We start from the raw sequence: 20,770 nt of genomic DNA, 5'->3' as shown, positions 1-20,770 counted from the left end.
CAAATGTTATATGAAACTCCCGCCATGCAAAAAATATAGATGATAATCATCCATAAAAGGGCGTCATGTAATTTTTTAAATACAAATAAGATTTACGCTGAGTTTCGAAACAATAAGAGAGTTACTGACAATTTTGTATAATTATAACAATAATTTTGTCTAATACTTATTTTCTTTTTAATGCAAAAATAAAAAATAAAAAAATTTAAACAAAAATAAAAGACCCTTAAATAAATATAAATGATATACTCTATTTTTTTTTTACCTATAATAGAATATAAATAATTAAATAAAATAACTTTTTCTAGCATTTTAGATAAAATATGAATAATAGTATTAATATTGATTTTGTTTAAACAATTTTAAAACAAAAATTAGAGGCCATTAAATATGTAAAAATAATATATTTTTTATGTATAATAAAATATAAATAATTGAATAAAATAAATTTTCAAACATTTTATATACAAAATATCAATAATAGTACTCCCTCTTAATATTTCCAACGGGACAGAAAGAGTATTAATATTAATTTTGTTTAATGTATAAAAAAATACTTCTAAATTTTAAAGGTACGCATAGATTTGTTTAGAATAGTGCATGTAGTACTCAACCACCAAACCACATCCATCTATTAATACATTTAAATCAAATATTTTGTATATATAAATATTTTATATGTAATATAAAAATATAATGGGCCTCTATTTAGATTGGGGCCTGGGCGGTCGTCCATTTCGTCCGGGCCCAGGCCCTGATTATTCCAAATATTTCATTATATTATAATATTGTATTAATTTATATTTATTGCTATTATGATTATTGGTAACTTACTAAGAATCGATTATTATTTAGTTGTAATAACAACCCGGAAATAAATTAATAACAAGAAGTAGACATGCTCAAATGATTTGAACAAACTATTTTTGTTTAGCAAAAGATCAAATTGAAATCAAATTTTTATTTAACAGTTTCAATTTATCAAAGATCAAATTGGAATTGAACATTTCGGATCAAAATTTAAATTAAGGTGTGATAGTTTCAATTTAAAAATCACCAATTTTTATTTATTTATTTTTAATAATTTTATATTTTTCATTTTTTAAAATTTTAATTTTATTCAAAAACAATTAATTTTATTATTAATTTTATTTAAATATATATTTATTAGTTATTTATTGTCTAATATAATAATAGGAGTAATAGTAATTGATTAGATTGTAACAGTAGAAATACTAATTAAAATAATAAATTTAGTAAACAGTTAAATTAAATTAAGTTAAAAATTAATTGTAAAAATATTAATTAATTAAATAATAATATAATTTAAATTAAATATAATTATATAATAAAAATTTATAAATTTGAAATAATTAATATATATTTATTTTTGTTAATTTTAATATTATAAAAAATTAATAATAATGAATGTTTTTGCCGTAATCAATTATTAATATTTTTGTTAGATGAACAGATTGAACAAGTCTATCAACGAGCCCATGTCAGAATGGGCCAAATCTTCCAGACTGTTCTAGGTTTACTAAACCCTAATTCTCCATGGCTATATAAGGGCATCCGCTCTCAACTCTTCCTCACAGATCATGTCGTATTGCGGTGCTGTGTTGGTGAGATCCGTTGGTGTACTGTTCTCTTTAGGTTTTAGAAAAAAATTGCTTTTGATTGATTGATTTTTACGGTGTCTGTGATGATGACTTCAAGGCTTGTTTCTCAAAACATTCGCAGTGGCCGCCTGAGAACTTTCGCCTTTCGCCGGGCTTGAGAGTTTGTGCTGCTTTATCCTTCCTTGGATGTCTGAGACACTTTCGATTTCTTATGCTGTTGTTTATTGTTTGGCGGAGGTTTTATTTGTTCTCATCTGTTTCCATGTTGTGTTTTAAGTGTAATTTTATTTTATTTTTCTTTTGTTTAATTGTAATCGGTGAATGATTTTACAGTGTTCTGAAGGAATTCAATTGATTTCTTAATGATTTTGATTTTGGTCTCTAAGAATTTTGTAGGTGGTCTGGTTGGGACTCTCAACGTCTGAGCCCTCAAGCGTCGACAGAGCTTGAGATCTGAAGGAGTCCCTCAGATTGAATTCATCTTCACTTTGTTAGCATTTTCATTCAGTAAATTGCTAGCCATATATGATGGGAAATTCATATATATATATATATATATATATGTTGGTAGATTTTGGTAACGATGATGACAAATCCAAAGGCTTGTTTCTCAAAACATTCGCAGTGGCCGCCTAAGAGCTTTCGCCTTTCGCCGGGCTTGAGAGCTTCTGCTGTTTTATCCTTCCTTGGATGTCTGAGAATTCTTCTCTTATATTTCATGGTTTCTTTTTCATGTTTGATTAGGCTATTAATTCACCTTGGATTTGTGATTGTCTAGTTTCTGGAATTTTTTTGGAGACAGGCATCGGTAGGGATAGTAATGGATTGGTTTGGTTTATCATTCAAATTCTTCCACTTTTAGAAGATCCATCATTCTCTTATGTTTCTTGAAATATGTTTATATATTAGAAACTACCTTTTTAGAAAGATGTGATTTGCTTACTCAAGTGGTTTTTGTTAAATTTGTAGCAAATCGTCTGTTCCTTTTGTGGATTTTGTAGAGTTTGGAAATTAATTGGATTTTCGAAGATGGGTCATGGTTTTTATAAAAAATTTGCAAGTAAATTTTGCTCCATTACAAAACTTGTGTCATTTTATTTATTTTTATCTTTAAAGCCTATGTTAGAAAGTTAATTTTCTATTTCTAAAAATTGGAGTTATAAGGTGTAGTATTAATTTTTTGATAATCTTCTTGTCACACGTAGTGTATTTATTTGCATTGTCAATTTTGTATTTTCTAGATGTCATGTTAGTTTTTTAATTTGTAATTCAATTGAGGTACTTATTTTCCTGATGGTAAGGATTGTGTAGAAATTGTTGATGTTCTTCTAAGGCCATCTCGAACCCAGAGTCTATAATGGCGCTGGGTTGCCAGAAATCATGGCGTTGTGACAGTGTAACGATATGATTGGAGTAAAATTGCTGAAACATCTGTATATTTTAAGTTAAAATTGGATAAATGGGTTGGAGATAGCCCCCGAGGAACATGGAGAGCGGAGAAATTATACTTTTAGATTTCTCAACAGCAAAGATGTTATTGAAAAGCATACAAGAAATCTACAGTATAATTGTATAATGCCGGAGAATTCGGCAAGGAGTTTTATATTTTTAGATATTGTGTAATTAATAATTAATCAAGATATGTATAAGTAAAATTACTAATGTTTATGGGTTATGTTTATCTTTTGTTTTTAAGGGTGTGTTTGTTTGGGGGTTTGGGTTTTAGATTGGGATTTGAATAGTAAAAATTTTGAATTTGAATAGTTGTATGATGTGATATAAATAGGTATTGATGTGATGTTTTGAATGTAAAATTGATTTTAGTATAATATAAAAAAATAAAAAATAGGTGTTTGATTTGACATTTTGGGGGGAAAAAATTCAATGAATAATTGGATTTAAGCCAATCTTCCAAACAAATATTTAATATTAAAAATATTTTTATATTTATAAGAAGTTTTTTTTTACAAATATTATAAAATATTAATAAAAATATTTTTGTAATTTTTTTTATTTGTACCATATTTTGGTAATAATTCATATTTAAAATATTAATATGCAAAAATGTAAATGATGTAGTATTATATAATAAAAATAATTATAAATTAAAATTTATATGAATTTTAAAATATAATTAAAATGGTTAATTATTTTAAAAATAATAATAATAAACAATGTTTCCTGTAAGTAAGATAGATCAAGCTTTTAATACTTTGAATCACATTCTACAATTTTTTGAGTGGTTTTTTGATATTTGTACAAATGATTATGTCTTAAAATCTTGTGGAAGACAAATAGATGGGATGAAGGTTGACCATGGCTTTGAATATAAATATTGGACTTTGATATTTGTTCGGTTGGTTTTTAAGTTTTTTTATAATTGAATTAAATTTATTTATATTATTATATTTTAAAATTTATATTTGTTTTTAGTTTAATTTTCATTTGAATATTAAATATTTGTAAATATTTTTTTATAGGTAGAATTTAAATTATTTTTTAATATATATATATATATTTTAATTTTGATTTGGTTTGAGTTATTTGCAAATATTTGTAATTTTTTTTATTTAATTGAATTTTTGGTTCAAATACGGGTTTGAATATTAAATACTTATTTGCAAATAATTAAACTGTGTTCACCCTTACCGTAAGGTAATAACTTATGAGTCTCTGTCATTTAAAATATCATTAAATAATTGTGATCAATCAAAAATGTTAATGATATTGCTTGTACCTAGTGTGTCGAAAAAAAAAATTCTAATCCACAAGTCATGTAATGCGACAACTTCTAATATAATTGTATGTTTACAGTCTTCACGTAAAAATTGATGTTTCCAAACCAAATCAAGTTTTCTTTTATATATATATATATTTATGATTAATTATTTATTATTAAATTTAAGTTTGATATAATTTTTATTTTTAATTTTCAAATTTTTCAATATTTGCTTCATTCTCTTCTCTTTTGCGAATTTGCGTATTGATTGCTCATTATTCTATGGCTCTATTTTTCGCAATTGTCCGGTCACCACTCTGTTCTTTCCTTCCTTCACGCCGTCGAGCCGATGATTGTGGCTGGGCGAATTGCTCTTGTGCAGATGCGTGTTGCAAACCAGCAGTTTCTAAATTTCTTGCAAATTTTAAAATATAAAATATTGTTTATTTGTTTTACTTTTAATTTTAATTTTTTTTTAGTTATTTTTTAATTGTGTTGTAATTGTCTTAAATATACAAATATTTATATCGATACAATTCATTGAAATACATTACAATATTTTGGTATTTGGTTTGAAACTTTGGATTGAATAATTGGAAAGAACACTAAGAAGTAATTGATGGTTTGATTGTGTGCAACTACATTGGATTTGTTTTACGAGATTTACGATTTAGACAATATTTTGTAAGTTATTTAAATACTGCATTATTTTTTGTTGGTTTGTTTACTATTTTTTTATTTGAGTTTGGGTGTTATGATTTATTTGATTATTGTTGGTGAATTTGATTTTACATTGTCTTTGGATATTTGTTTTGAATACTTTAGATTATTTTTTTAGTTCAATACATTTGTATTTTTTGAATTAGAATTGATTTCCTATAATTTTTATTGCTGTTAATTAGATGAATTATTGTTATTATTTAGGTATTAAATTATTGATGAGTTTATTATTAAATCAAAGAGGACAACTCCAAGTTTATCTAGTCCAACTGAAATAAGTAGGAATGACAAAGAAGCTAAACCAACTAAGATTCCATGATTAGAAGTAGAGTTATTGTCGGAAATTGACATAGTTTGTGATCCAGGATTACTTCAACCTATTGATAGTTATCCTGCTAACATTAGTGAATTGAGGAGGCGATATTTGGCTAGAGGTCCATATCAACCACGCGAATGCAATTTTTCAAAAAGTAGCTCGGGTAAATTTATGAGAAAGTTTCAAGTGACATGATTTGATAAATTTGATTGGCTTGAATATAGTGTTAAAAAAGATGCTGTATTTTGTTTAGTATGCTACTTGTTTAGTAAAGGTCATAAATACGGTGGAGATACTACTTTTACTGAAGTTTAGTTCAAAACTTGGAAAAGAGCCTTAGACAAATTTCAAGAGAATATAGGCAATACAAGAAGTGCGCATCATAGTGCTAAAATTCAAGCTTCATCATTTAGGGATCAGATGAACAATGCTGATTACTTGTTATCCCAAAAAAGTAAGGAAATAGAATTTGATTATCGTGTTCGTTTGACAACGGTTGTGAACGTAGTTCGATTGATTTTGCAATAAGGTTTTGCTTTTGGTGGCCATTATGAGTCGGAAGCATCTTTACAAAGAGGTAATCTTCTTGAAATTTTTAATTGGCATTGTGATCATAATGAAGATGTTAAGAAAGTGATAAACTTAAATGCTCTATGAAATAATCAGTTGACTTCTCATAAGGATATTATTAATGCTTGTGGTATGGAAGTGAGAAAAGTTATTTTTGATGAAATTGAAGACAAATTTTTCTCAATTTTGATTGACGAGGCTCGAGACAGTTCTATGAAGGAACAAATGTCTATTGTTTTGAGATATGTAAACAATAGGGGAGAAGTGAATGAGTGATTTGTTGGACTAGTACATATTAGTAATACTACTTCAAACTCTTTAAAATGTGCTATTGATGATTTTTTTTTAAAGAATGGTTTATCACTTTATAACCTTAGAGGTCAAGATTATGACGGGGCTTCCAACATGCGAGGTGAGTTTCATTATTTTAAAACACTCATCCTAAATGAACATAAGCAAACATATTATGTTCATTGTTTTGATCATCAACTTCAGTTAGTGGTTGTCGCAACTTCAAAGGATCAAGTATTAGTAAGCGATTTTTTTGATCATTTAATCTATATTGTGAATCTTGTTGGAGCTTCAGGTAAAAGAAGTGATGCGATGCGACAAAAACACCATGAAGATCTTGTTTGGCGCATTGAGTGTGGTGAAATTGTTAAAGGAAAAAGCAAAAATCAAGAAACAAGTTTGGCTCGTCCAGGTGATACTCGTTGGGGTTCTCATTATAGGACATTAGACCGAATTTTAAATATGTGGGATGCAATAAAAGATGTTTTTGATACTATTTCGGAGGATAGCCCGAATAAAAAAAATCGAGGAACTGCAGCAGGTATAATTGGTAAAATGATGAGTTTCAAATTTGTTTTCATTGCTCATTACAACATTGAAATATGATTTGAAGTTGTATAGAGAAGATGGATGGGATGATTTGTTGGAAATGATCAAAAAAAATTTCTTTGAAAAGGATATTTTTGTACCGAATTTGGAAGATCCTTTGTTTGGTTGAGCTAGATTTGAAAGGAAAGTCCATGGCCAACCAAAGACTTATTTGCACTTTTTTCGACGGGATATATTCTTTCAGGTATTTATTTGTAAATACATATAATATTTAAATATATTACATGTGTTTGATGATATATTTATTATATAAATATATATTTTTTATTTTAATCATGGAAGGTTGTTGATCTCATTGCACAAAAAATTGATAATCGTTTTGCGGAATCAAGTTTAGAACTTTTTTTTGGCATTGCATGCCTTGATCCTCGAGATTCGTTTGCTAGCTTTGATCTTGATAAGTTACTGTGTCTTGCTGAATTATATCCGGATGATTTTTCTGATAAAGTTTTGCTGACCGAAAAACTTAATCAGTATATTGCGATAGTAAAAATCTGAGTGTGCCATTTTTTTTTCCGGTCTTCAAAGTATTGGTGATCTTGCAAAAAGAATGGTTGAAAGAAACTGGCATATTGCTCTGAAGTTTGTATATCGACTCGTTGAATTAACATTGGTTTTGCCGGTTGCAACCGCTACTGTTGAAAGATCTTTCTTCGCGATGAAGATTATTAAGAATGATTTGCATAACAAAATGGGGGATGAATTTCTCACGGATAGTTACAATGCTTTATTGAGAAAGAAATTTTTGCAAAAATCGAAATTGAAGCTATTTTGCAACGTTTTCAGAATATGGCAAGTCGAAGAATTCAATTGCCAGATGTATAATTTTATTGAACGATGTTTAATATTGCTTATATTAGAATTTATAACTATTAGTGTTGATATTTATTGTGTGCAAGAAATGCGCCCCCCCTTGTTTAGATTCCTAGTTCCGCCACTGTCTGCAACATATAGTAATCGTTGTATATTGGTTGCATTTTGACTTCTGAGATATTTATCACCAAATATAGATATTACAACTTCGACAAACTTAATCAAACACATCCTTGTAATGCTTGCTCCAATACACACATAATTATATACATGGTCAACCGATACTCTATAGACTGCATGTGCATAGCGGCTATATATTTCTACTATGGTGATAATCCAAGTCGATCACGTGCATCAGAGTGTCGTTGAAAGAATTCAAACTCCGTCTCTTGGCGATTTACATTACGCTGAAACAAATGTCCCCTTGTTCGAAATCGACACTGAAACTGAGAATCGGTATACACCGAATTCTCAGCAAAATAAATTATTATGCCCATCCTCGCGATTTCTTTCTATGTAAGCTCTTCTTCGGATCTGATGTAAACTTCTTTCCTCTTTGTTAGTAACTTTTTTTTTTCAAAATTTTTGCACAGTGTTGACAGTGTTGCATCAACTATAGTGCTTCAAAATCTTCATCTGAATCAGAACTTGAACTCAAGAGGGATATAAGTGACATTTTGTTTGTTTTTTAAATGATAGTGAAATATATAATAGTGTATTGCAAGACAATGTAGTAAAAGATTGTGAAAAAAATTTCTTATATATATATATTTACAATATTTAAATAAAATGAATTTAAAAACATATTTTGTAATAAAACAAATTTTTAAGAATAAATTTCTTTCAGCCCAATAAAGTGACAATACAATGAGTTAAAAGATTGTGAAATTGCAAGCTTATATATACTTAAAAAAGTTAAATAAAATTAATTTGTAAAAATATTTTGTAAGATACAATGAGAAGTGACAATAAAAATTTTTAAGAATAAATTCATTTTAGCACAATAAAGTGATACGGCAATATTGTCCATTGATTGCAAGAATTCACAACGCAATGTAATAAAAGATTGTGAAACTTCATGCTTATATATACTTACAATATTTAAATAAAATTAATTTGAAAATATATTTTGTAAAATATAATAAGAATTGACAATATATCTTTAAGAATAAATTCCTTTTAGCAACAAAGTGACATGACAATATTGTCTATTGATTGTAAAAAGTGAAAACACAATGTATTAAAAGATTGTGAAACTATATGTTTATATATACTTAAAATTTTTAAATAAAATTAATTTGAAAATATATTTTGTAAAATATAATAAGAAGTGACAATACAATTTTTTTAAGAATCAATTTTTTTTAGTACAATAAAGCGACAACACAATGTTTGAAAAATCAATTTTTTTAGTACAATAAATACATATAACATGCAATGTGTGTTAATTATATTAATTCGAGAAATAACAATACAATGCTCACTAATTAATTATTTTTTGTACGATGAAGTGATATGATATACATTGTGTATTAATTATAAGAAGTGACAATACAAAATCTAAAGAATCATTTTTTAGTACAATAAATTAAATAACATGCATTAGATGTTGATGGAAAGAAATGACTATACAATGAAAGAATTGATATTTTTTTTATACAATGAAATGATGGCACTAATGCATGTGAGTAAAAAATCTATATAAATAGACTATTGATGTGCATATGTTAGTATATCTAATACTCCTCTAGTTATTTTTTCACTAATCATGGATTTCAATTCATTAAGCAATGGGATGAATACGGTCCAAACCATCAACAAAATTACGAAATTCCACAAATTATTTTTTAGCTTCAATACTCTTATCTTCGACCACCTTTTTCATTTGGTCCAAACTTTTCTTGTTTTTTTAAACTTCCGACCAATTGGTGGCACACCGTATCTTATGAACCAATCTCCAAATGTTCCGGTTACTTGGGGAAGTGGTTCAAGCCAAAGAAATGATGGTTTGAATATCTCAAGATTTAGCACATAAGTTCCTATTCACAATCTTGATGAACAAGATGATGATAATGTGCAAGTTATCAGTTCTATGGGAGATACAAGAAAAATGTGGAACCCCGAAGAAGATATTCTCTTCGTCAGTAGATGACTCAACACAAGCAAAGATACGATTGTAGGTACTGATCAAAAAACTTCTATTTTCTGAAAATGCGTGGTGGACTATTATATCGAAAAATAAACAAGATCAATGGATTTCAAGAGGCGTATCTCAATGTAAGTCTTGTTGGCATAAAATTAATAAAGCAGTAACAAAATTTGTTGATTGCTATGAGCAAGCTAACCGACAAAAAATGAGTGGACAATCTCAAGATAATGTATTAAATATCGCACACAATATTTATTACGACAATGATCGGAAGTCATTTGTATTTGAACATGCATGACATGATTTAAAAAAGGAACCAAAATGGTAAGGAAATTTCAAAGTTTGTGATGAAGCATCACAAGATGCTAATAATAGTTCAAAGAGGTCAAAAATTAATAAAGTTGGAGGATATTCATCAAATTCTAATCCAACAACACCATGTGGTGGTAGTGATGACAATCCTTATATTGTTCGTCCTCCTGGTGTGAAGGAGAATAAAAAAATGGGGGAAAGAGTATACAAAAAAAAAATAATAATAATAAAAAAAATTCTAACAAATAAGATGAATATTTTTCCGGTATGGAAGCTACACATACACAAACTATGTCATATTTAGTACGTCTTATGGATTAAAAGAAGAAATAATCAAGTAGAAACAAGAACAACAAGAAAGAATCATCTACCTTGAAGAATAAAAGATGAAACAACAATTGGAACAATAAAAAAAAAAATTAATCAAAAAAATATAAAATGTTCAACAATTTACTTGCGAAGGATCAACTAACTTTAAATGAAGAAGTATTTAAGAAAAAATTGTTGAAAGAATTGTTAGAAGATAATTAGAAATTTTGTTTTGATTTATTTAAGAAATTTATTTTTGTGTATTGTAGTTTATGTTTTAAATAGAGCAATCTAGTTTTTAATTATGTAGTATTTGTGTTTATTTTATTATTAATGAAATTTTTTAATACATTTCTAATTAATGTGTATTGCGTTGTAACAACTCCACCAGATGTAGCGCTGGTTGGAGAAAGTAATCTCCTTTTCATGCCACCAAACTTCATATAAGACGCCGGTTGAAATTCTTCTACAAACAATTGAAAAAAATAAAATGCTAGAAAAGTTAATTTTTAAAGCTGAAAGTGTTAATTTGACTATAGTCAAGTGGTGACATCCTTTCTCAGAGCAATTGCAATGGCCTTCGTATGTAAGGTTTTTGTGTCGGATTTGATGTTTTTATTGGAAGATTTTTATTTTTATTTTTTTGTATTTGCCATTGTTGATGCTCTTAAAGAGGTTTCGAATCCGAATTTGAATCTAAATAGTTTCAAAAGATCCACCGCCTCCGCCACCCCTGGATGCATCATCAGCGCCGAAAAGGGCTAGAAAGACCCGCTGGCTCCGAGAGGGTCAACTTTGTTAAATTTGGACAAATCGGTCCCAGATCCGGGAAGACCAGCATCAGCCCTTGTACGGCCTGGAGGATACGCAGAAATACCCTCACCGCCGCGGCTGATTATCGATCCACAGGCGATTGAAGAGATAGTTCGAAGAATATACCGTAATCTCATCCGGCTACTCGCAAGGCCGTACTATCAACATTCATTTTAGAATTAGATCACCGTCAACCATCCTTAAATAAAAAAAAAAAAAACATTGAAATGTCAAACGAATTATGAATCGACTTGCCAATCAACAACTAAGTTTAGCCAAATTCACGACATACACAAATTAATGAATCAACTTGTCAATCAACGGCTAAGTTTAGCCAAATCCATGACATACACAAATTAATAAATTGACTTGCTAATCAACGGCTAAGTCTAGCCAAATCTGCGGCATAAACAAATTAATAACCGACTTTCCAATCAACGACTAAGTTTAGCTAAATCTACAGTATATAGAAATTAATAAACGACTTGTCAATCGACGACGAAGTCAATACAAATCCATGATATACATAAATTAATAATCGACTTGTTAATTAACGACTAAGTCTAGCCAAATCCACGACAAACAAATTAATAATCAACTTGCCAATTAAAGGCTAAGTCTAGCCAAATCCAAGGCTTACAAAAATTATGAATTCTTAATAGCAAGTTCACAATATGTCACATAATGAGATATATTATAAGGACCTATTTAACTAAGACACGTAGTTAGATGGTCAATCATTTCAAATATGCATAATTTAACCCTTTACCTTACTTAGGGGAAGCTACCCCACTCTACTACTACCGACTCGTGGGACTTGGTTCGGTCGGACTTCACCTAATCATCAAATTCGATCAATCAACCTACTTAAATTTACCGCAGATCTTATAAAACTAACCATAAATTCATCATTGGCTCAAACATTATGAAACTAATGCTAAATTAAAGGTAACATTCCTAAGTTATATTTCAAAGACAAAAACTATAATTATTAATTTTAATTACATCCAAAATATCATCTTAACTCAAATAGTTTGTTCACTTAGGAAAAACAAAGCAGTTGTATTATAAAAATCACAAAAATTCCATTTTACATTCAAATGGGACAAACTTGGTCTCTAATGAAAGATAAAACATATATATATATATATTAAAAAATAAACAAAAACACAAAAAAAAGTTCCAAAAAGAATATAATAGAAGTTAAACATACCGAACAGATCATTCGTAAAAAAAACAAGGTGTGTAACTTTAAAATTTTATATACAATTCATTTTATATTCAAATGGAATAAACTTTGTCTCTAATTAAAGGTAACACAAATATATATATATATATATTTAATATGAATCAAAAGTGTGAAAATAGCATCTAAAAGTTACAGAAAATCCGTCGAGCATTCTGTAATATTTTTCTATCAAGAAAATGAATGTATAACTTTAGAAAATCATATAAAATTCATTTGTGTTTCAAATAACTTATATAATATGTCAAAATGAAGATAAAATTACGAAAAATATAAATATGGTTTTAAAACAGTAAGTCCATGATTTAAATAAACTAAATAACTTAAAATAATGTTCATATGTTATGAAATCGAATTTTAAGAATAAAGAATAAGAAGGTATAAAATTTACTCCAAAATCACAACTTGAGTGAGAGACTTGGGTGATGGCTAGGGTTTCCCTAAGAATGTTTGGGGGGATGAAATAAATGTTAAATATAAGAGATAAATTAATATTTTATATTGAAAAATAGAGTTAAAGTCGCATTGACGTTTTTTGAAATCGTATTTGAATACACAACAGACATTTGAATACTATTTTGGTTATAATTCTTTCGTTTGGACTCGGATTGACTCACTGTTTGTGGTGTTGGAATGGTAACTAAAACCTATCCAATGAAGCAAATTTCATAAAAATTAGACATGAGTTATAAAATCCGTTTGAAGTTAACACATTGATAATTAACAACTTTAAGATATTTAGTTAACAAAACATCTAATTGACTAACTCGATTATGGATCGGGTATTACAGTACCGTAACACTTTGGCGATAGTGGACAATAGTAGTCGGACAACATGATCACTTAGGTACATGGTCATTCAAGGATTAAACACATTGTAGTTGAAACGTATTTTGTCTATTCATTCGTGTTAGGCGTTGTTCCACTAATTGGGTTAGCCACTAGTGAGTCTATCGGTAGTTATTAAATATAAAATATTAAATATAAAAATAAAACTATTGTTTTGAGATGTACGAAAATAAAAAAATAAGATATATTTTTCTTTAAATACATACAAGATAAATAAATTTAATTTTAATTTTAATTTACAAAAGAACTAATCCTAACAAATTTTAGAATAATAAATATGGTGTGTATTCTTAGTTTGGATTGAAATAAAAAATTTTAGGATTATTTTAGGATTTGTTTGTTTGGGTTTTGATTTGAATTTTTTTTTTATTATAAATTATAGAAAATTATATAATAATATAAAAAATACTTCCTCCATCCCACATACTATGTCCAAGTTGCCGTTTTTGTCCGTCTCACGTACCATGTCATTTTTCTTTTTTGAAAAATTATTATACACGTTAATCTCATTTCAAATTTTTAAATTTATTTTTTAAATTTTTAATTAAACTAATTAGTTATCAATCTTAACTTATAGGATAATTATTTTTAATTATCTACTAATTACACCCCATAAAATACTGTGTCTGTGTATGTGAGACGGAGGGAGTAATTTTATATTAAATATTGAAGGATAAAATATACATATTAAAATTCCTCAAGAAAAAAAAAATTAAACAAACAACCCTTTAATTTAAATAATATTTATTATAATAATATTTTCTTAAAAAATATTTTTGTAAACACAAAATTTTAATAATAATAAAAAAATAGAATAAAAATTCAAAAGAAATAAAAGTGGCACTCAAAAAATATATTTATTTATAATTTTTGAAAAGTCGTGGGTGAGGTTTTATTACGTACGCAGAGTCGAGTCGGTCTGACGGTAAAGGGTTTTCTACACTGTCATTTATTCATTCCTTCCCCTTTCTCAATCCTTAGGGTTCGAACTCCTTTTCTTCGATTGCACGCCAATTTCTCCGCAACTCCAACCCGATCGTTGCAAATGGTTAGCGAATGTGTTTTGTTATTGATTTCTTTTCACTTTGTTTGAGCGTCCAATTGTGGATCTTGTGGCATGATTTTTCGATTTCGTTACTTTCAATCGTGTAGGAAAATGGAGGAGGTCATTTGGAGGCGAAAATTGAGACGTTGCTTAACGTGGAGAAGCAGATGAGGCAAGCGGGAGATGTCGTGGGCACGCGGAAAGCTGTTACCGATATTCTGCAGCTCTGCTTCGATGCCGGCGCTTGGAAAACGCTCAACGACCAGATTGTGCTCATTTCCAAGCGCCGTGGACAGTTGAAACAGGTTTTTTCGAGTCCTATGCCGCCACTTCTGTATGCCCGTGTCGCCTAATATTGGTTGAAATTATAGTTTTGAATTAGCGAGATGTGTGAATTTATTTTTGTTTTCTGTTCTGAGATCTGGTGTGATGCGATGAACTGCAGGTGCTATATTTTTCAATTAACGTTTTCTTGTAGATAGGCCATAACTAGATTTGATTCTCTAGTCCGGCGTACATTGCATTGTTGATGTTTGTAGGCATACTTTTATGCGTTGATGGAAAATATTATGTGTTAGGTGTTCTTAATAAATTTTACTATGACCTACGTCAAAGTTCTAATCTTGGTGATTGTTGGTAGTTTGTCAGCTTTCCTTCTTTATGGATTGCAGTCATTTGTTATCATCTGCTGCGGTGTAGTAGTTGTGCTCTGTCTTGCTGATTGTGTTTCTCCTCGCCCTTAATATTAGAGTTTTATTGTGTCTATCAAAGATATAAAAAGCGAAAATTATATTTAATTTCTTATGATTCCTGCCATCTCTCTGTAAACGTGTTCTATTATGTGCAAGTTAGTAATGGATGTGTCTTTTCTTTATTTAGTTTCTTGATGTTTGGAGTAACTGATATTATTGTACTTTTTCTTGATATTGTGAAGGCTGTTCAAGCTATGGTCCAACAAGCCATGCAGTATATTGACCAGACTCCTGATCTGGATACCAAAGTAGAGCTAATTAAGACCCTTAACAACGTATCTGCTGGGAAGGTGATTCCTGTGCTGAAAACTTCTCCATAGTCTAGCTGTTGACAACTTTGTTTAGATGTTAATTGGCCAACTTGATGACAGATATATGTGGAGATAGAGAGAGCTCGATTAATAAAGAAACTTGCAAAGATCAAAGAAGAGCAAGGGCTTATAGCTGAAGCTGCTGAGTTGATGCAAGAGATTGCGGTATGTGGAATCAAGTCTTTTTATTAGATTGTTACCATATGATATTTTAGCTCTACTGCATCAATTGTTCTTGGAACTTCAATAGTTTTCTGATAGACTTGTTGTGCAGGTTGAAACATTTGGCGCCATGGCAAAAACTGAAAAAATAGCTTTCATACTCGAGCAGGTATCTGTTTTAATTCATCTACAGTTGATAATTTGTCCAAGTGAGAATGACTCTTGCAATGGGTTAACTAACTTGTTCATTGAATTCTGTAGGTCCGTTTGTGTTTGGATCGTGAGGACTATGTCAGAGCACAAATACTATCGAGAAAGATAAGTCCTAGGGTTTTTGAAGCTGATACTTCCAAAGAAAAGAAGAAGCCTAAAGAAGGTGAGAGTATTGTTGAAGAGCCTCCTGCAGATATTCCGTCATTGTTGGAGTTGAAACAGATTTACTACCAACTAATGATTCGGTACGAACCATTCATTTATTTATGTGCTTGTATGATTCTCCTATTTCTGGAATACTGCTGCATTAGACTGAAGTGTAAGTCCACTCACTCAGTGAACTTCATGTCTAACTAGGAAGTTGAATCCAGAATTTGTCTGGACTTCTATATTTTAGTTTCTATTATATTATGGTGAACCCTTTACTAAAAAAATGGTGTCTCTACTTGTAAGATTATGGCTTTTGGTTTTGATTTTGAATAGTAAAATTTTGAATTGAAATAGTTGTTTGATGTGATATGAATATGTATTGATGTGATTTTTTGAATATAAAATTAGATTTTAGTGTAATAAAATAAATAAAAAATGGGAGTTTGATTTGATGTTTTGGAGGGAAAAGAAAGTTGGAATAGTAACATCAAGGATAAAATCCCACAAGTAAACAGAGCCATGCATGGTACATTTTCAGCGACTTCTGATAATACATTCTTGATGGACCATTAAACAGTTCTTCTGGTAATTTTTTATTAATTCTTCCAAGATTTCTTTTATTTATGCACCATCATTGTCTGAAATTAAGGACTTAAATGTCACAATCCGTACAAATCATTTTCTATTATAGATATGATTTTGGATACTAGAACGTTGTTGTAAAGAGAGCAATGCGGGATTTAGACGATAAAAGTTTATACCTGACTAACTAATTGTGCATATCATGTGAATTCATCTTAAATAACTGAACTAAGATAAAATGTGACGGGAAATGAGATATCAATCAGCTTTCTATATCCTTTCATCCACTCTTCATTCTGGCTAAGGAATTAGCCAATTGTGTGCATGAAGTGATTGAATTTCTTTCACCTGGTTCAGGTATTATGTTCATAGCAATGATTACCTTGAAATATGTCGATGCTACAAGTCCATATATGAAATTCCATCGGTTAAAGAAGACCCTGCTTTGTGGATTCCGGTATGTGCATCTATTATTTTGGCAATACAATGCTTCGACCTTGTAATATTTATTAAGTACTTATCATATATAGGAATTAATATACTTAGCTAAATTTTTTTTTTAATGCATGTTCCTGGCTGAATGTAAGTTGAGTTCTTTTTCCAATATTTGCAGGTTCTGAGAAAAATATGCTGGTATCTGGTCTTGTCACCCCATGACCCAATGCAGTCCAGTCTTCTTAACTCAACTCTGGAGGATAGGAACCTTTCAGAAATTCCTTATTTCAAGTTAGCACTATATGATATCATAATGGTTTCGCTTTCAATTTATTTAGTTGCATATTCTTCCTAATCTTATTGGTATTGCTATCCCTTTCTTTAGATCTCTGCTGAAACAATTAGTTACCATGGAAGTTATTCAGTGGACAGCCTTGTGGGACACATTCAAAGAGGAGTTTGAGAGTGAAAAGACCAGGTTTGGTGGTTCTTTGGGTGAAAAAGCAACCGAGGATCTGAAACTCAGAGTAATCGAACATGTAATGCTCATAGAGCTCACATTCTTTTTACTGTCCTTGAATTATTGCTTCCTAAGATGATTCTACATTTCAACCACCAACAGTGACATTTATGTGTTTATGCTGTAAGTATCGCTAAGATAAAGTGTCTTGCAGAACATTCTTGTCGTCTCAAAATACTACTCACGGATAACCTTGAAGAGACTTGCTGATTTATTATGCCTTACCACCCAGGTTGGTCCGTGTGCTTTGTGAAATATTTTATTTGAAGTTGTATGGGCATTGATCTGTGCCTTCTATTTCCCATATTGTACTTTGATCTCTTTCATTGTTTCAAGTTCGCCATTGCTTGTTAGTTGGATTAAATATTTTTAGATGGTGAAATGTTGGAACAATTTGCAACTGGACAAGGAAATTATATATATATATATATATATATTGAATAGGACCACATGCCTTGGTTCTCAATAACGGTGAAAATTGAAATTGAAATTCAGTTCATGAAATTGTCTTGGTCATTAAATCTGAATTTTCAACATGTTTTGATTTTGTACCATATGTGTTAATGTGTTCTTTTGTTTTTTTTTTTTTTTTTTAAATGGTGATCAAATTTAATGAATTTTTAACTGTATTCATCTGAAATCATCTTGCAAATCCAAATCCTCTTATTCAAACAGGGCCTACGAGAATATGAAATTGCAAATACCTTTGTAATGATTTTGTGACTTCATATTAACAGAACAACCAAATTCTATTAAACTTTGATTGGTGAGTTGGTAATTACCAAAGTGGCACACTCCTAGTACTCATATTTAAGCGCTGGTAATTGATAAGTGAATATGAAATTGCAAATACTTTTGTAATGATTTTTTTGTGACTTCATATCAACTGAACAACCAAATTCTATTAAACTTTGATTGGTGAATCGGTAATTACCAAAGTGGAACACTCCTAGTACTCATATCAAAGCTTTTCTAATTGGTAAGTTGCTCAAAGTAACCTCTTTGTATTCCTGTCGTGTTGCTCTGTTGAATATTTTTCTGTTTTGAAGTAATTGAGTTGCAGAAAAAATATAAATCTGTTTCTTTGGGTTATCTGTGAAGTTTTAATGTTTCTCTTGATTCCTTATGTCATTAGGCATGTATAGCATAGCAGGACAACATAAGATTTGCTGTAACCTCTAAGGTGGAGGCATGAAAAGTTTACATGGGAACTACGATTTCTGTTATTAAAATCTTTGTTAATCATTTATCTTACTTTGGGTTGGCTATACTGATTCCCTTTGCCATTGCACTCCATGGCTGATGCTCTGATCTAGATTTTATATACAACATACCTCTCATAACAGTTTATTCCGCTTCTTTCTAGGTCTTCTTTTGCTTTTAGTACGACTTAATCTTCTATTATCTACTTCTCACATAGGCATTTACAACTCTTATTTTCCTGACCAAATGTTAGTTGTATTTCTTCTTTTTCTCTTTGCCTTGATTGAGCACTCCCACTATAATGGAAGTGCTTCCCTCTTCTAAAAAAAGTTTATTTTGAAACTGACAGCCAGTTATTCTTTCTACATCAGTGAATACTTTGATTTACTATTTATAGGCGACATCCTCGTGAAATGCTGCTAACCTTTTTGATCGTTTCTTTTTCTTGAGTTTCTGATAGTTGTTCCTTTGGCAATATATTTCTATCTTGCGGTTTCTGTTTGAGCTGCAATATAAATGATACACATGATATTGTCTATGTTAACTGCTATGGCCACCATCTAACATAATGTGCCAACATGTTTGGATGCTAATTTGATCATTATATATATAAAAATAAGATTTAACTTTCTCCCTTTTTCTCAGAGGAAATCTGCATGACTTGAGCATTTGAGTAAAACTCCCAATAACATTGCTGAGAAACATATATTCATTATATGTTGATCATATCATATCCGTTTCACCTGGCATAACTTATATTTTCATTTCTTTCTTCTCACAGGAGGCTGAGAAACATCTCTCTGATATGGTTGTGTCGAAAGCCCTGGTGGCGAAGATTGACAGACCCATGGGGGTTGTATGTTTCCAAGTCGCCAAGGACAGCAATGATATTCTAAATACATGGGCATCGAACTTGGAGAAACTGCTCGACCTTGTAGAGAAGAGCTGCCACCAAATTCACAAGGAGACAATGGTTCACAAAGCTGCTGTGCTCAAAGTTTGAAATGCCGGATGCCATCTAGAACAAAATCCTTAAATTTTTTTTGTAAGTGCCGACTGTGATGACACTTTTTTTTCGCTTGGTTATGATTTTCGGTATGACTTAATTTGGCAGGCAAGGTATGAATTATATATCCTCCATCATTCTATTGATTTGGGACGCACAGATTTTCGCCATAATTCCTTTGCTTTGCTGCACATCATTTGGCCTTTGGCATTAAATCATAGTGGTTCTGTTCTAGTGATGTTTGAAGCTGTTTCTTTCCTTGTTTCTTGAAAACCATTTTATTGCAAAAAAAATCATGTTGACATTATTTTGCAGAGGGCAGGGCACAATGCTTGTCGTGTTGTATATTCTCATGCTACTGTTTATTTTTTAGGCTAAATTGCACAAAATTCACGTGTAGTTTTATGAAATTGCGTATTTCTAAAATTGCATCAAATACTATTAAATAAGAATCGCAGCTTTAAAAGTATGAGAAATTTGGCGCGACTACGTTTTGTGCAATTTAGCTTATTTTTTTATAATAAATGCCAGGCGACACATTAGAAGACTAGAGTAGGTTTGGTAACAAGTAGGTTGGTTTTGCCTGTGATTTATTATGATGTCAATATTTTAGAAGACTAGAGTAGGTTTGTTAACAGGGTAGGTTGGTTTTGCCTGTGATTTATTATGATGTCGGATATTTTGAATTAAAATTTTTTTTTTTAAGGTAATACTAAGAATAACAAAATATTTATCTGATTTAGAGTGTGTTTTTTTTTTGAAAAAACAGTCTACACTGTAAAAATAAAAATATCCAACACATCTTTGATTTTCTCAAAAAAAATAAAATAAATTAAAAGATATTCATTACATTCATATTTTAAATTTGATCATACCGCATATTATATTAAAAAATCTTCAAATTTAAATTTATTTATCAGTATTATTGTATCAAATTTTTACACAAAATAATACTCTAGTTGTTACTATTTGTTAAATTTTCATGTAAAAATCAAGTATAAATGATGAACAAAAAGAGTAGAATTTAAATTTGAAACACACAAACAAACACAA

At 29.8% G+C, this 20,770-nt stretch overlaps 1 protein-coding gene and 3 non-coding genes across 4 annotated transcripts; all 4 read left to right on the top strand.

The window, feature by feature from the left end:
* The first annotated feature begins 1,697 nt into the window (after positions 1-1,697).
* On the top strand, positions 1,698-1,820 carry LOC127248962 (small nucleolar RNA SNORD14). The gene has a single exon (XR_007838208.1). It is a non-coding gene; the product is annotated as a small nucleolar RNA SNORD14 (small nucleolar RNA).
* A 244-nt stretch (positions 1,821-2,064) lies between these two features.
* Positions 2,065-2,161, top strand: LOC127248970 (small nucleolar RNA snoR99). Its single transcript, XR_007838217.1, has one exon. It is a non-coding gene; the product is annotated as a small nucleolar RNA snoR99 (small nucleolar RNA).
* A 39-nt stretch (positions 2,162-2,200) lies between these two features.
* On the top strand, positions 2,201-2,322 carry LOC127248976 (small nucleolar RNA SNORD14). Its single transcript, XR_007838222.1, has one exon. It is a non-coding gene; the product is annotated as a small nucleolar RNA SNORD14 (small nucleolar RNA).
* Positions 2,323-14,226: 11,904 nt separating this feature from the next.
* Positions 14,227-19,955, top strand: LOC127248542 (26S proteasome non-ATPase regulatory subunit 12 homolog A-like). Its single transcript, XM_051270925.1, has 11 exons — positions 14,227-14,386; positions 14,491-14,688; positions 15,318-15,425; positions 15,507-15,611; positions 15,721-15,777; positions 15,870-16,066; positions 16,911-17,010; positions 17,167-17,279; positions 17,374-17,527; positions 17,663-17,740; positions 19,493-19,955. Exons 1-11 carry the CDS (start codon positions 14,384-14,386, stop codon positions 19,712-19,714), a joined length of 1,335 nt encoding a protein of 444 aa, XP_051126882.1. The 5' UTR covers positions 14,227-14,383; the 3' UTR covers positions 19,715-19,955.
* Positions 19,956-20,770: the final 815 nt, after the last annotated feature.

The sequence above is a fragment of the Andrographis paniculata genome, unplaced genomic scaffold (genome assembly GCF_009805555.1).
Source record: "Andrographis paniculata isolate CXL003 unplaced genomic scaffold, ASM980555v1 Contig34END, whole genome shotgun sequence".
In the NCBI taxonomy this organism is placed as follows: Eukaryota; Viridiplantae; Streptophyta; class Magnoliopsida; order Lamiales; family Acanthaceae; genus Andrographis; species Andrographis paniculata.
Note: the sequence above shows the minus strand (reverse complement) of the source record. Positions and strands in the feature narration are given on the sequence as shown.